This window comes from Corythoichthys intestinalis, chromosome 16, assembly GCF_030265065.1.
Source record: "Corythoichthys intestinalis isolate RoL2023-P3 chromosome 16, ASM3026506v1, whole genome shotgun sequence".
Lineage (NCBI taxonomy): Eukaryota > Metazoa > Chordata > Actinopteri > Syngnathiformes > Syngnathidae > Corythoichthys > Corythoichthys intestinalis.
In genome coordinates, this window is record NC_080410.1 from 31470349 (window position 1) to 31487653 (window position 17305).

General features: G+C 40.3%; 1 protein-coding gene across 4 annotated transcripts in view; it reads left to right on the top strand.

Annotated features, from left to right (window-relative positions):
- The window catches only part of abi3a (ABI family, member 3a), a 36791-nt gene that overhangs the window by 1248 nt on the left and 18238 nt on the right, over positions 1 to 17305 (top strand). For 2 of the 4 annotated variants that reach the window (XR_009060867.1, XM_057817444.1), the window contains exons 2-11: positions 2381 to 2551; positions 2628 to 2807; positions 3131 to 3183; positions 3296 to 3355; positions 7236 to 7450; positions 8605 to 8724; positions 8878 to 9015; positions 9098 to 9223; positions 15732 to 15854; positions 15975 to 16071. Coding sequence is in view for 2 of the 4 variants with exons in the window: in XM_057817444.1 (XP_057673427.1) it covers positions 2381 to 2551; positions 2628 to 2807; positions 3131 to 3183; positions 3296 to 3355; positions 7236 to 7450; positions 8605 to 8724; positions 8878 to 9015; positions 9098 to 9223; positions 15732 to 15854; positions 15975 to 16071 (1283 nt within the window). In the remaining 2 variants the exon portion in view is untranslated. Of the gene's footprint in view, positions 1 to 2380; positions 2552 to 2627; positions 2808 to 3130; positions 3184 to 3295; positions 3356 to 7235; positions 7451 to 8604; positions 8725 to 8877; positions 9055 to 9097; positions 9224 to 15731; positions 15855 to 15974; positions 16072 to 17305 lie in introns of those variants that run through there. The other 2 variants (XR_009060868.1, XM_057817445.1) reach the window with 2 other exon arrangements.

Below are 17305 nucleotides of genomic sequence, written 5' to 3' on the forward strand. Positions count from 1 at the left end.
CCCAATATAATTAAGTAGATTGTTAGCATCCATAGCTGTCAGGTGCTTTACATACAGTACAGGCCAAAGAGCACACCTTGTGTAATCCATGTCTTGTACATTGTAACGCATGGTAGCTAGGATACGTGTATAAAAGTACCAAAAAGGGGAGAAGCTTCCACTTATGCACATTTATTCACAAAAAATATTTCCACCTTGACCACTTTTCACTCGGGAGCTCAGCAGAACGCAAACACATTCCCTGACGAAGTCCAACATTGTTGTAAGGTCCACGTCAGAGTCACTGTCATCACTGTAGCGTGCCATAGTGCTTTAATTATTTAGTATTATTTGGGGAAAACTCCCACGAAGAATAGTCAACATAAAAGATAGCAATAGTAATCCAAATCCGCGTTTTTTTACTCACTCGAAGATCAAGGAATTATACAGATCCCATGGCAATGTCGCAGCCGCAATCAGGCCATCGATTCAACAAAATAGACTGATCCGAAAAGCCGCTGTGGGACCGAGGAATCAAAAAAAATGGACAGATCCGAAACCAATATTGCAGACGCGGTGGGACCATTGGATCCAGAAAATAGACGGATCCCATACTTGAGTGAAGATCCAGGAAAAATGTTCGGGCGCCAGTTGTAACGCATGGTGGGTAGGATACGTGCATACAGGGACCAAAATGGGGGAGAAGCTTCCACTTATGCAAATTTATTCACTAGAAATAATAATTCCACCTTGACCACTCACTTCACTCCCCTTGTTTCCATTTGACTGGAGATTGCATCCAAAAGCAGCACATCGTGGCATTTTACTTCGCGAGTTTAGGCAGCAATAAGCAATTGTTGAACACGCTACACGTTTGGAAAGATCCCAATGACGTCATCACTGCGAGCCCGCAAACCATGGCGCCAACTAATGGTCCAAATATGGACTAAATATTATAAAATATTGCCATTGATTTAACATTTTATGTGTTTCTAACAACATATTTTAGTACAAGTGAACAATTGTGGTTTATTAGAGCCTACATGTATATAAGTTAGAGGATCACTTTAAGCTACATCATGATTACTAAAATTTAACAGTGACTTTTGTTATAATTGTATGTAGAACTTTTGGTAATCTTTCCATCATGTCTTTTGATCTCTGCACTTCATGGCACTTTAGCTTGCAATTCAGTTTGACTTGATGGTAGTTTGTTAGTGTGTCCAATAATAAATTAAAAAGGTCAATTGATAAAATTAACTTACCAATGCAATCTTTGAGTCAGGGAACATTTCTTTTGCTTATTCTGAGAAGTGATCAGCAATAGTTGCAGGCAAATTGTCTTCGGCAACAAATTGGCAGACTAAAATCTCCGCTTTGGCCACTTTTCATTCTGCAGACTTCATCTTTATGACCAGTGTTGTTAATCTTACTTTAAAAAAGTAATTACGGTTACAAATTACTTCTAAAAAGTAATTGAGTTAGTAACTCAGTTACCTGAATGTAAGAGTAATTGTTTACTTGGCAAAGTAACTGGTGTTCCTTTTTATTTTTTTTCCATTAAAACAAAAAACAAAAAAAACTGTAACCTTTGCTATGTTTAGAAGTCATTTAATGTTGTGAATCAACTGTTAAAGTTAAAATTGCTCCCGTTTTGGCATTAGTACCCTTCTGTCTACTTTTGACGTGAAAGTTTTAAAACTTTCATCATTTAAAATAGATTCAAGTCAAGATTTTGCCGATTTAGGAGTATTTTAGATAAAAAGTACTTAGGTTCGCTAGGAAGGTTCAGTACAACAGAGCCTTTCCGAGAAGTCCACTGCTTTAAATGGCGGCTGTTTATTAATGCTGCCGAGTCTGTCAGTGCGCATGTTGTTCTATATGCACGTGATATCTAGTGTAGCATCAAGTGAGAGTAGATTGTAGGCTGTCGGCTACAGTCAGGAAATATTGGAGCCACCTAGCCTAGCATCACGCTTGCTACAGCGTCACAATAAACACTCTTCTCTCTCAGTGTCTCTGACTTTTCTCGCGTTATTCAACCAACGTAGTAACGCACGTTGTCTCGTTGCCAAAACGGTGACAAAATCCGAACAGAGGGAAAAAAACGTAATGCACGAAAACGTACAGATTTTGAACATACGGCTTACACGTTTAAAAATCAGTGCTCACTTGTACAAATTACGCCCAAACCGTACAACTTGACAGGTATGGGCTTAGTCAATGGGCAATTAAAAAAAAAGCCGTGAGTAATAAAATTCATATAATTCTAAGAGGGGATGATTTGAGCAATGAGTCTGGTCACGGAATAATCTAACTCGTATTTCTAAGCGCCGCTGTACGCGCATTATCGTTTATAAGCTATGCTATGCTAACCGCGGTCTCGTGGCACATGCGGCAGTCGGGGGCCGACGCGTCCCGAGCTTTGGAGGAGACCAAAACCTTGACCGCCCAGTCGCTGGCCAGCATTGCTTACCAGATTAGCACGTTAGCTGCTAGCGTGCTAGGTCTGCTGGACATGCAGACCCTTCAGCTCGGACGCATGGAATCTTCCGTCAACCTCATCGGTCAGGTGCGTAAGTCGAGCCGTATCGATTGCCATGCTCAAAAACCGAAAGACGTAAACGTGTGCCGTGTTGTCACGCAAGACGGTGGAAATGCACCGTGAGAAAGTTTCACGCAGAGAAATTGGCACCTTCACGGCGGTGAGACGCGTCCCCCGTGGGCCCAAGATTTCAATGCCGCCCGCAGGGTCGCACCCGCGTCCCTCTTATGACCGGCACCCAATCAGCTATCAGCAACTGGACGACTTAGGCCACGGGGTCAAGGTATGACGTCGTCTTCTGCTTCACAGAAACATAAGTCAGCGTCTACGCTAACAGGAAGTGGCTGCTGTCTTACAAAGCCACTTCCTATTTGTGTCTGACAACGCACATACTCAACACGTACATTAAATTCCGCTTCCTTAAACGGGTTTCAAGTTCTTTTTCAATGTACGGCAACTCAGGCACACACACACACACACAGAGCCGGGCTTTGTTGAGCGTGGGAAGTTTGTTTTGTCGCTCTTTCTTGCCATGTGAGACTGAGGCTCCATTGATGCTGCAACCTCCCCCCTTTTATTCCCCCCTTTGTGCCCCCAACACAACAGCTGAGCGGCAAAGAGCGTGAGGGAACCTTCCGGAAGGCAACCTCGTCTATCAGGTGGCATTTTTGTTTTTGTGGCCGACTGCCATCCTTTCTTATTATTATTCTTTTCCTTAAATTTTCTTCCTTTTTTTCTTATTTCTTCTAATTTGTTGTATATCAACATCAGGTGCAGCAAACCCAAAGCTAAAGAAGGCCTCAAGAGTGCTCTGGCGCCCTCTGTTGGCAGGTATACTCATGTATTATACAGTGCTGGCCAAAAGTATTGGCACCCCTGCAATTCTGTCAGATAATTCTCAATTTCCCCCAGAAAATGATTGCAATTACAAATGCTTTGGTAGTAATATCTTTATTTATTTTGCTTGCAATGAAAAACACAAAAGCGAACGGAAAAAAATTAAATCATTATCATTCTACACAAAATTCCAAAAATGAGCCGGACAAAAGTATTGGCACCCTTTGAAAAATCACGTGGTGCTTCTATAATTTTTGTAATTAACAGCACCTGTAACTTACCTGTGGCATATAACAGGTGGTGGCAATAACTAAATTAGTGCTGCAACGATTAATCTATTTACTCGAGTATTCGATTAGAATAAAATATTCGAACTAAATTTTGTCCCTTCAAGTATTCGTTTAATTAAAGTGGCGTTGTAATGGTTTATTTTGAAAGTGTTTGCATTTAGTTTTATTGATTAGGGTGGACAAACTGCCCTCTGGGCTGCCTCATTTCACATGGCTGAATCCAACTGCTCCCTGTTAAGACCAACGTAAGCTAAGTTTTTGTTTGAGCTAATGTTTTTTGATACATTCATAAATTAGTTTAAAAATATATTTAGCCATTTTTTGTGGGAATATGTGTCTGAACCATTTGTTAAGAACAATGTAAAAAAAAAAAACTAGCATTTTACAGCATTTAAGCTAGCGGACTTTTGCTATGCAAGTTAGCCAATTGTTCTTTTGTTGCACATACAGTGCCTTGCAAAAGTATTCGGCCCCCTTGAATTTTGCAACCTTTTGCCACATTTCAGGCTTCAAACATAAAGATATGAAATTTAATTTTTTTGTCAAGAATCAACAACAATTGGGACACAATCGTCAAGTGGAACAACATTTATTGGATAATTTAAACTTTTTTAACAAATAAAAAACTGAAAAGTGGGGCGTGCAATATTATTCGGCCCCTTTACTTTCAGTGCAGCAAACTCACTACAGAAGTTCAGTGAGGATCTCTGAATGATCCAATGTAGTCCTAAATGACCGATGATGATAAATAGAATCCACCTGTGTGTAATCAAGTCTCCGTATAAATGCACCTGCTCAGTGATAGTCTCAGGGTTCTGTATAAAGTGCAGAGAGCATTATGAAAAGCAAGGAACACACCAGGCAGGTCCGAGATACTGTTGTGGAGAAGTTTAAAGCCGGATTTGGATACAAAAAGATTTCCTAAGCTTTAAACATCTCAAGGAGCACTGTGCAAGCCATCATATTGAAATGGAAGGAGCATCAGACCACTGCAAATCTACCAAGACCCGGCCGTCCTTCCAAACTTTCTTCTCAAACAAGGAGAAAACTGATCAGAGATGCAGCCAAGAGGCCCATGATCACTCTGGATGAACTGCAGAGATCTACAGCTGAGGTGGGAGAGTCTGTCCATAGGACAACAATCAGTCGTACACTGCACAAATCTGGCCTTTATGGAAGAGTGGCAAGAAGAAAGCCATTTCTCAAAGATATCCATAAAAAGTCTCGTTTAAAGTTTGCCACAAGCCACCTGGGAGACTAACCAAACATGTGGAAGAAGGTGCTCTGGTCAGATGAAACCAAAATTGAACTTTTTGGCCACAATGCAAAACGATATGTTTGGCGTAAAAACAACACAGCTCATCACCCTGAACACACCATCCCCACTGTCAAACATGGTGGTGGCAGCATCATGGTTTAGGCCTCCTTTTCTTCAGCAGGGACAGGGAAGATGGTTAAAATTGACGGGAAGATGGATGCAGCCAAATACAGGAACATTCTGGAAGAAAACCTGTTGGTATCTGCACAAGACCTGAGACTGGGACGGAGATTTATCTTCCAACAGGACAATGATCCAAAACATAAAGCCAAATCTACAATGGAATGGTTCAAAAATAAACGTATCCAGGTGTTAGAATGGCCAAGTCAAAGTCGAGACCTGAATCCAATCGAGAATCTGTGGAAAGAGCTGAAGACTGCTGTTCACAAACACTCTCCATCCAACCTCACTGAGCTCGAGCTGTTTTGCAAGGAAGAATGGGCAAGAATGTCAGTCTCTCGATGTGCAAAACTGATAGAAACATACCCCAGGCGACTTGCAGCTGTAATTGGAGCAAAAGGTGGCGCTACAAAGTATTAACGCAAGGGTGCCGAATAATATTGCACGCCCCACTTTTCAGTTTTTTATTTGTTAAAAAAGTTTAAATTATCCAATAAATTTTGTTCCACTTCACGATTGTGTCCCACTTGTTGTTGATTCTTAACAAAAAATTTAAATTTTATATCTTTATGTTTGAAGCCTGAAATGTGGCGAAAGGTTGCAAGGTTCAAGGGGGCCGAATACTTTTGCAAGGCACTGTAGATCCTCATTCATTTTTTTATACCGTTTGAGGCTCAGCTCAGGTATTTTAATTTTTCATGTTTGTTATCCGATTACTCGATTATTCGAACTAACTAGTTCATCAATTAATCGACGACTAAAATAATCGATAGCTGCAGCCCTAAACTAAATAACACTTGCAGCCAGTTAAAATAGATTAAAGTTGACTCAACCAATGTCCTGTGTCCTTGTGTGTACCACATTGAGCATGGAGAAAAGAAAGAAAACCAAAGAACTGTCTAAGGACTTGAGAAGCTAAATTGTGAGAAAACATGGGCAATATCAAGGCTACAAGTCCATCTCCAAAGACCTAAATGTTCCTGTGTCAACCGTGCGCAGTGTCATCAAAAGTTGTAATGCCAACAGTACTGTGGCTAACCTCCCTAGATGTGGACTGGAAAGAAAAATTGACAAGAGATTTCAACAAAAATTGTGCAGATGGTGGATAAAGAACCTCGTCTAACTTTCAAACAAGTTAAAGCTGTCCTGCAGTCCGAGGGTACAACAGTGTCAACCCGTACTATCTGTTGGCGTCTGAATGAAAAGGGACTTTATCGTAGGATACCCAGGAAGACCCCACTTCTGACCCAGAGACATAAAAAAGCCAGGCTGGTGTTTGCCAAAATTTACCTGAGAAAGCCAAAAAACGTTTCGGAAGAATGTTCTCTGGTCAGATGAGACAAAAGTCAACAAAGAGCTTACAGGGAAAAAAACGAGGCCTTCAAAGAAAACAACACGGTTCCCACAGTCAAACATGGCGGCGGTTCCCTGATGTTTTGGCGTTGCTATGCTGCGTCTGGCACTGGACTGCTTGACCGTGTGCATGGCATTAAGAAGTCTGAAGACTACCAACAAATTTTGCAGCATAATGTAGAGCCCAGTGTGAGAAAGCTGGGTCTCCCTCAGAGGTCATTGGGACTTCCAGCAGGACAATGACCCAAACGCACTAGAAAATGGTTTGAGAGAAAGCACTGGAGACTTCTAAAGTGGCCAGCAATGAGTCCAGACACGAATCCCATAGAACACCTGTGGAGAGATCTGAAAATGGCAGTTTGGAGAAGGCACCCTTCAAATCTCAGAGACCTTGAGCAGTTGGCCAAAGAAGAATGGTCTAAAATTCCATCAGAGCATTGTATGAATCTCATTGATGGATACCGGAAGCGGTTGTTTGCAGTTATTTTGTCCAAAGGTTGTGCTACCAAGTATTAGACTGAGGGTGCCAATACTTTTGTCCGGCCCCTTTTGGGAATTTTGTGTAAAATTATAATGATTTAATATTTTTTTCATTCTGTTTTATGTTCTTTCATGGCAAGCAAAATAAATAAAGATATTTTTACCAAAGCATTTGTAATTGCAGCCATTTCTGGGAGAAACTGAGCATTATCTTACTGTATTGCAGGGATGCCAATACTTTTGGCCAGCACTGTACTTACAAGCCAGTCGCTAATATGTCGTGTTCCATCATGAATGTCGTTGTTTGTCCAAGCTCGACTTTTGGGAAACCTGTGGCGCCACCCACCATCCCTCAGGTTCCGCTTGACAATCATGTCCTGGCTCCGCCCCTCGAGGAAATCCCGCCACCTCCACCGGACTCTTCGCTAATTGATGAAGAGATTACCCTGGCTCCACCCCTTTCTCCTCCAGAGACTCCGCCCATTGATCTTTTTCTACCACTGACTCCGCCCCCATGTCTGGAGACAGGTGAGAGTGTGAAGACGACGGTGACAATTATGATCAGACGTGAGCACAGACATTTCAGGGGCGTGAATAGCCAAAATGAGTCATACAATTAACTCATTGGCTGTCAAACTCACCGCCCGAGGATCCAAATCTGGCCCGCCATGTCATTTTGCGTTGTAAAGTCGATTAAAATCCCTTTCTTGCTGAAATAAAATTTAAATAATATTTCTGCAGACATGAATGGGCACTTTTAGATCAGAGAATATTTCATAATTATTTATTTTAAAAAAAAGACAATGTTTACTTTTTTTAAATTAAAACATTTTTTAAACAAACAAAAAAGAATATTTACAGTTTGTTTTTCGTCCCTGTTTTTATTGACAAAAATAAAAGTGAGAAACGAATGAAGGAAAAGTTACAGCAATAACAAAAGTAATACTTCCTGGTCTCTCCTTTTTTACATTAAAAAAAAAAACGCAAAATTGCAAAATATTTTGAAACAAGAAAATATTTCCTGTTTTCACTCTTCTTCTTTTTTAATTTAATAAAAAAAAAGTCGATTAATCGTACTACCTCAAATTAACAGACATCTCCAAAGGAGACAAAGAGTTTGACACCTCTGAATTAACTTTGGCTGCAATTATTGGTGATAGACGTCCGATCAATTTTGGCTGAGAGGGCTGACAGTGATTGAACAGCATGTTTTTGTTTATTTACAGGCTAAAGGCCTGACAAGGCCTGTCAGGTTGTTGTTCTTAAGGACACTAACTGAAGTCCTACTCTTCCATCACTGAACCGATGGAAGCCATGGAACATAAGCCGCTATCTATTGATCCTTGGAGCCTGATTTTTTAATTCATTTATTTATTTTTAATCACGGTTGATTAATTAATTGCGGACTTATTGGTGCCTGCCTAGGTTACGAGTTAGCCAGTAGAATGCATGTGTGCATAGCCTTCAGCCTGTAGTTTGCTGGGGCACCCTAGTGCTTGTTTGTATTGAGGATTTTTATTTTTATAATATTACCATATTGTATAGTGTTGTGGAAAAAGTCTATCACTGTTAATGGAAACCAGTGAATTAATAGCAACTCTAATAATGATGAAAATGATTATAATGAATGACACAGATGAGGACTATGATGATGAAGATTATGGTTATTTAATTTCCCTCAGTGCTGGAGGAGAGCAGCCTTCCACCGCCATCCCCTCCACTCCCTGACCATGCCTTTTGTCTGCCATCCAATGAGGAGCCAGAGCTTCCGGCTCCGCCCCCGATGACCCAGGAAGTAGACGGTAGTACACGCGCACACACGGCCTGTGTCATCAGCCATTTGGTTGTGCTGTTGGGGAGAAACATTTCGCACAATGCATTGAATCTCAAATATATCCCATCATGCATTGCAGCAAGTCTGTATCCTCTTCTTTCTTCTTTTTACCTGATGGCAGCTCCCCTCCCGACCCGAGGGAGTGGCGTGGGCGCGGTCCGGCCCCCCGCCGCTCGCTCCGTGTCGCTGAGGGTCCGTTCGGGGCCCGCCTCCCGCCGCCGTCCGACTCGCTCGCTTTTCCTGCCCGCTGTCCAATCACGTAAGCTTTGCGGATGTAGGCGTGGCCATGGTCTTCCAGGTGTGACAACGCCTTCCTGTCTGCCTGCTTTTGTGTGTGTCAGTGATGATCCCCCCGCCCCCCTCTTACCCTCCGCCGCATGCACCCTCTCAGCTTGCGCCCGCCTCTTCTTGGTCTTCGTCCCCTTCCTCACATCGGCTCAGCCTACCTGCTCGTCTCCAGCATCTGGGTAAGATTCAGCTGAAGCTCCTAACTCATTATACTCACTGACAATGTGATATACGACTGCGACCAGAGGACCCCCATTGTTTGTGAGGTGTTGTTTTTGGGGTATCCTTTTTAAGATCTTTTATCGGGCTCCTTTTTAAGGTCTATGTTTATAGGCATTGTTTTTGAGGTCTCTATTGGGTTTCGTTTTTTGAGTTCTCATTTTTTAGGTCTCATTTATATAAGGACTAGCAGTATGGTCTGGCGTTGCTCCGGTTTGTGTAATGTGAACACAACTCAACCAAATGGCAGAGAAAACATAAATTCCTTAGCGATGCAGCTGTAATGTAGTAATAGTAGGGCTGTCAAACGATTAAATTTTTTAATCGAGTTAATCACAGCTTAAATATTAATTAATCGTAATTAATTGCAATTCAAACCATCTATAAAATATGTCACATTTTTCTGTAAATCAAGGCCGGCCCAGCCTATACGCAGACTATGCAGCTGCTTAGGGCCCCTGACCACTAGGGGGCCCCCAATCTGGCAACCTCATTTTATACGTTGTTAATAGAGCATCGTGAATAATGTGGCGCGTATTGCCGTTTATCTAGGGCTGGGCGATATGGCCTTTAGTATGTATCACGATAAATTGAGCAGATTTACCTCGATAACGATAAATGACGATAAATTCGCCCAAGCAAACTGTTATATAATTTGAAAATTTGAATCAATGCATGGAATACAAATTAACAGTTTCTCATTAAATTTATTTACCAGCTTTCAATTTAACAATTGCACATGCAGTCTAAACATTAGGTATTAAAAAAAATCTTGTAAACAATAAGAATTCTTGTGTGAACATTTATAACAGCTTGTATGACTTGAAAAATATCACTTGAATTTCATTAAATTCATTCCGCATTGTTATACACTAGATAGTGGCATACGTTTAGATATTTAGAATAGATACAAATACGACACATCCACCCGCCCCCCAGAAATTATACTTAATTTAAAAAATAAAATGTTTCACAAACCTTTCCTTTCTTTTATTCGGCTCAATTATTTACATCTTATGATTTTGGAAATCCTTACAGTATGCAATAAATAATATTTCTGTTCCCAAGCACTGTGCTTACTCTACTGTAATTTTTACAAAAAAAAATAAACAATACATAGTTACTCCCCGTCATCTAGGACGAGCCACTTACAAGACTAGCACTGTCGTGTATTACAAATACTGCTTTGAACACATCTTCACAGACAAAAGCAATGACACAGGCTTAAAGAGGTCAACTTTAATTGTGTAAATCACACTTAATAACGACACGATCTCCTGGTTGAAATAGACGACATCCACTTAATTCTATTGAAGATATGTAATGCTGAGGCAATTTGTCAACTTTACTTTTAAAAAGAAGCGTGCACTGTTTATCCAGTAGATGGGGCTCTTGCAGTGTGTCAAACAGTGATTCAATTTAGGGCAATTGTCTTAAAAGTGGTTCATTGTTTCAGAAAGCCTCGGTTTTTCCATCCCTATCTGGAACCCGTCAAGAGTTTACTTAATGTCGGGTGAAAGTTTGGCGAAGCTAACTTAAGCCCGACTTCATCCCGTTTACTTGTAGCGTTAGCCGCTAGCGTTAGCTGCTAGCGTTAGCCTAGCGGGCTTCTGTTTGATTGGCTTCCTGAAAACCATGTGACTCCAAACGTAAGCGCACTGTCTGCTTTCTTAAAGGGGAATGAACATAGCCGAACAACACAGAGTCAAAGCGGGATGAAAAGACTATATTTTCTTCTTTTATTAAATTACCGAATTTACCGACATGGTCAAAATTACGTCGGTCATCGTGAAGAATTTCGGTAACGGTAAATTTTCGGTTTACCGCCCTGCTCTACGTTTATCTATGCAAATTTCCATTTTCTTGTCATTACAATCTGACAACCTGGGGAGTGACGTTGAACCTGCTTCGCGATGATGTGTGCTCAAACTTGCTTGGAAAATAGATACACGAATATGTCGAAGAGAATTTATCCTTCTGGAGCAGAGAAACGAAAAATCTGATTAATATACAAAATATGGGCGTATGGGTTGGATTGCATGTATGGGTTTCACAGTACACTGTGACGAAACGTTGGGCCAAAAATATGGGCCCCTTGGCATTATTTTGCTTAGGGCCCCCAAATGGCCTGGGCTGGCCTTGCTGTAAATTATTGTTTGAATGGAACGATAAGACACAAGACGGATATATATATACATTCAACATACTGTACAAAGTACTGTATTTGTTTATTGTAACAATAAATCAACAAGATGGCATTAACATTATTAACATTGTGTTAAAGCGATCCATGGATAGAAAGACTTGTAGTTCTTAAAAGATAAATGTTAGTACAAGTTATAGAAATTTTATATTAAAACCCCTCTTAATATTTTCGTTTTAATAAAATTTGTAAAATTTTCAATCAAAAAATAAACTAGTAGCTCGCCATTGTTGATGTCAATAATTACACAATTCTCATGGTGCTGAAACCCATAAAATCAGTCGGACCCAAGCGCCAGCAGAGGGCGACACAACTCCAATAAACAGAAGTAACAAGTGCACTTGACACTGTGCTGTCATTTTAATCTGAGCGGGGCATGTGCGTTAATTGCGTCAAACATTTTAACGTGATTAATTGAAAAAATAATTACCGCCGGTTAACGCAATAATTTTGACAGCCCTAAGTAATAGTAAAATAACACCATAAAGAGGTTAATGCACAATAGCTTTCCCATCACTGTGAACAGTATTGTTGCACATGACGTGGAGGAGAGACATTTTTTATGTTTCACACTTGTTGCTCTTGTGTCCCATACACCGCACAATCCCAAGGGACGGCGCCTCTACTGAACCGAAAATACCAGAATATAACAACAGCAACCACCGCTCTCAGTCATGGGTGTCACAACTACCCATGAACCACTGTGGGCGTAACACATAGTAAATAACAGTCGCTACAGTATGAATATCCAGCTAAATTGAATATTCCGGGAAATTGTGAATTTTTTTTTTTTAATCCGGCATCTTGTTGTGGTGTACGTAAAGCCACAATGTATCATCACAGCACATTTATATTTGCACATGAAACCAAGGGCGTAGGTTTGGTCTCAAGATTGGCAGGACGATATAACAGCATAACCTACATGGTGACTTTTTGCTGGGGACGGGACATTAATAAGACCAAACAGATTGGTTGAACGGAGGCTACATTTCTCACGAATATGAACCTAATTAATTGATAGGCTGAATGATTAATGCAAATCTTTAAATCTGTATTGACCTATACTAACTGTCAAGTGTATTGGTTCAGGTGATACACCATTCGATTCAAACCTTTGTTTTCAAAAACTACCTAAGAAACATTTTTAAAAATTCCAGAATAAATGTCTGGATTTTATTAGCGAATTTAAAATGCAATATTTGAACATAAATTATATTAACATACATTTGTTAATAATCTCAACTATCCAGGAATGCAAAAAATTAACATTTGTGTTAAGAACACTCAAAATTGTCTAAATAAAGAAATTAAATATAACAGAAAAAATGTCTTAGGGAATAACAAAAATAAAAGTTTAGTAAGTCTAACTAAGTTAGCAGTAGAAAACACATACAGGAGGAAACGTCTCTCTAAGCAGCTTCCTATTCAAGTTTTCAGGTTAGCAAATTTACACAGTTTAATGCTATGCTAACTCTGAGGTCCGACTTACAAGAGCAAAATTAGTGGTGTGTTCCCCACCTACACAACAGCGATGCTGCTGCTGGTCGAAAAAAACCTCGAAAGGGGCAGAGGAGGCGGCATTGTTGTCGACATGTTGTATTTCTTTCAGGGCTGTGAGTGCTTTTGTTGATGGGGTCAAGTCATCAGCCAATCAAACGTGCGTTTGAAGGGAAGTCAAAAGATGTAAATGTACTGTAAGTCTGAACATAATGAAAATAATTCATTTAGTAATGGTAGGGTCAATTCTATCCTTACAACATATGGGAAGACATTCTAAATTACCCATATAAATGAAGTCATTATCAACGCAAATGAGGTTACTTAAAAATTGGTGGGGGACAACCCTGAAAAGTTGGTAGTGTTATGTCCCTACCGTCCCTACGCAAACCTACGTCCTTGCATGAAACCGTAAAGTTTGAAAGCCAACTGCAACTTTGCAATCGCAAGAGACACGTGTTTTGCCCAAAAGATGGCACTGTTGCCTCCACAATCTGGGATTTTCAACGGTAATTTTTAAAGTTTTGGATTAATTGTCCGCACTAAATGGAGCCCTACAGTGATCAAACCCAACACTCCCAGAAACATAAAGTACAACTGTGTAAAATTTTGTCAAAATCTGCCCAGCCATTTCGGAGTCCATAGGGAATGAACACACACACAGACAAAGTTCCATTTATATATATATATAAGTATATTGATTGATTAGGTCCCATTTTTGGGGTATTTTCGAGTACTCATTCGAGTACTCAAGGTCTCGTTTGTTAGGTGTCTATTTAAAAAAAAAAATATATATATATACATATATATATATATATATATATATTAGGGCTGTCAAACGATTAAAATTTTTAATCGAGTTAATTGCAGCTTAAAAATTAATCGTAATTAATCGCAATTCGTCGCACTTCAAACCATCTCTAAAATATGCCATATTTTTCTGTAAATTATTGTTGGAATGGAAAGATAAGACAAGACAGATATATGCAGTACATTCAACATACTTTACATTCGTACTGTATTTGTTTATTATAACAATAAATCCACAAGACGGCATTAACATTAACATTCTTTCTGTGAAAGGGATCCACGGATAGAAAGACTTGTAATTCTCAAAAGATAAATGTGAGTACAAGTTATAGTAATTAAAAGATAAATGTGTGTACAATGCCAGTTCTCTTTGCATTGAGCGCTTTTCTTTTTGTGAACATTATTTTTTTTGAGAGATAGGAATATTATTTTTGTTGTGCTTTCACTAAATGATACTGTAACGACCTAAATGTTCTTAATTGGCCAAATGCATGATGGGAATTTGGGCAACCATGAGTCACAATGATGGCTACAAATGACATATCTTCTCTGCGTTATATACAATACTTTGTGTTAAGATAAAGATCATCTCCAATCATTCTTCCCCATTTCACGCACCACAATAATAATAACTTTTGTGTTTGAAATGCTACCAAAGAATGTCTGTATTACCTATTCGAGCCTTTGGGTAATTGGCGGTGCTTTCAACTCCTCTCCATAGTGAGGAGTGGACGGGCGATCCAGGTTGGCTCTTTGTCGTTGGTTGGCTCGGTTCGTCCGACTTCCTCCTTAGGAAGGCGGCAGCGTGCATATAAGTACCGAAAGGCGTTGGATGACTTTTTGTGGGTACTTTTATTAACAATACAAAAGCATGTGGGGGACTACTGTCTACTCTCTCGCTCCCTCTCTCTGACTCGCTCGACCACTTTCTTCCTCACTGCTCAATCTGACAATGCCGGTCACATTGAAAATAACAGCGGCCCCTTGGGGGTGCCGGTAACACTTGCATCCAGTCCACTTGCTTAGCTCTCAATATACTTCAAACGGTGCCATTGCAGTCTTTTCGCGTCAATGCTTGAGTGGTTCGTTCCGCGCATGCGTTAATTGCGTTAAATATTTTAACGTGATGAATTTTGAAAATTAATTACTGCCCGTTAACGCGTTAATTTTGACAGCCCTATATATATATATATATATATATATATATATATATATATATATATATATATATATATATACTTTTTTTTTTTTTTAACCTGTCCTGTTCAGCTGCTTCAACACAAAGAATGGGAATCTGAGTGTCCTTATTGACTGAGCAGTTTTAATGTGCCACATGGGAATTTGATATTGTTCCATTGTGGTTGTTCATATTGTTTATTAGGAGAAAGCAGCAGACAGGAAGGGGTTTTGGGGGGACAGTGAAAAATGAGGCAGACAGAAGAGAAGAGCAAACAACAACAAAAAACACTTCATTAAACACCTATACTACCTAAGAACATAGTGGTGCTATCGTAATGTAATACATTTACAAGTGGACATTATCATTTTTCAGGTCTTGTTTTTGGGTCTTCTTTTTGAATACTGTTTTCATAACTCTCATTTTTGAGGTCTCACTTTTTTGGGGGGGTGTCGTGTTTGAGGACTTATTTTCACCATGTTTTTTTTAGGTTTTGTGCTTAAATTCTCATTTTTGGGGTCTTGTTTTTCACGTTTGCTGTTTTGGTTCTCATTTAAATGCAACGACTCTTTTTAATGGTGCTATTGTGGTATACAGTATTTCCTAAATCAAATAATCTGTTAACCTCCCTAACAGAATGATTTAAAAAAAAGTGACTGCTGGATTTTTCCAGCATTTGGTTCTCCTAGCTATTAGTGAGGGAGGTGTTGTGTGGGTTCAAGTCCACCATCTCTGTCCTTATCCCAGACATTATTCATCTGCGCATGTGCTGTTCTGTTAGATCTGGAGCTCCCGTCCCTCCCTCCGCCTCCTCCTCCACCCCCACCGTTGGATGACCAGGCTGCTAGTGATGTTTTAGCAGCAGAGGAGCTCCGTGGCGCCCCCCCTAATTACCTGGAGAAAGGTAGTGACTTCATTTGAAGTTGATCAATATATTAATGTCAACAACTGTCATTTTGGTTTGTGATTTTGATCGAATCTCTAAAAAAAGACGGAGATTTAATGTTGTCTCTCACTTCTTCAGTGGTGGCGCTGTATGACTACGAGGCAGCGAAGCCGGACGACCTGTCCCTGATGGCGGGCGACGTCATTTATGTAATTCATCGCCATGACAACGGCTGGTATGAGGGCATCCTGGGCAACCGTCGAGGATTCTTTCCCAAAAATTATGTCCAAACCTGTGCCTAGCTCCGCCCCAATGACGTAATCACCCAGCAAATGTCTTACATGTCCTTGCCTAATACTGCATTCGAGAAAGGTAGGAACTGGGATGGAAAATTGCTTCAATCTGACGTGACTCTACAAAATGGTGCTGCCCGTCGAAAAGCAGACCATCATGGTAAAACTTAAATTACACGATTATAAAAAGTTATTTATCTGTATCTATTTATTATTAAATTTAGTTATTCAACACAACTTCACAAAACACAATATGATTTTTACTGACTTTGCGTGAGGACATGCTGTTCTCTGTGATGACAAAATATGGTCAGTACTTATATAGCGCATTTATCTGCATGGTTACCATGCCCAAAGTGCTTTACAATAGCACACATTTACCCATTCACGCACACATTCACACACCAATGGGGCTGCTGCCATGCAAGGCGCTGTCAACCCATTGGAGGCAAATCAGGGTTCAGAGCCTTGCCCAAGGGCACTTCGACAGTGGGCAGTCGTAGCCGGGAATTGAACCACTGACCCTTCAGTCCAAGGACAGCTCCAGCTACCAACTGCGCCACGGCCGCAGGAAAAATACACACGGTCCCAGGCTTCAACTGGGACCGTGTGCTTTGGTCAGATGAGCTTTTTGGCAATAAACACTCTAAGTGGGTCTGGCGTGCCATGAAAGATGCGCATGCTGAAAAGCACCTCATACCCACTGTGAAGTATGGGGGTGGGTTAGTGATGCTGCGGGGCTGTTTCGCTTCCAGAGGCCCTGGGAACCTTGATAGGGTGCATGGCATCATGAATGCTTTGAAATGCCAGGACATTTTAAATCAAAATCTGTTGCCCTCTGCCCGAAAGCTGAAGATGGGTCGTCACTGGGTCTTTCAGCAAGACAATGCTCCTAAACATATGGCCAAATCTACACAGAAATGATTCACCAGACACAAAATCAAGCTCCTCCTATGGCCATCTCAGTCCCCAGACGTTGTTTTGTTGGCAAAAGGGGGTTGTACAAAGTATTAAAACCAGTGGTGCTAATAATTGTGACACACATTATTTGATGTCAAATAATTTTTTCTTTATGTGGGATTTTTTCCCCCACTGAATGAATGCACTTGTATTGAAGGTTGGATTTTTCTCTTTTTTTCCATTAATGTCCCATATTATTTGAATTTTTTTAAAAAA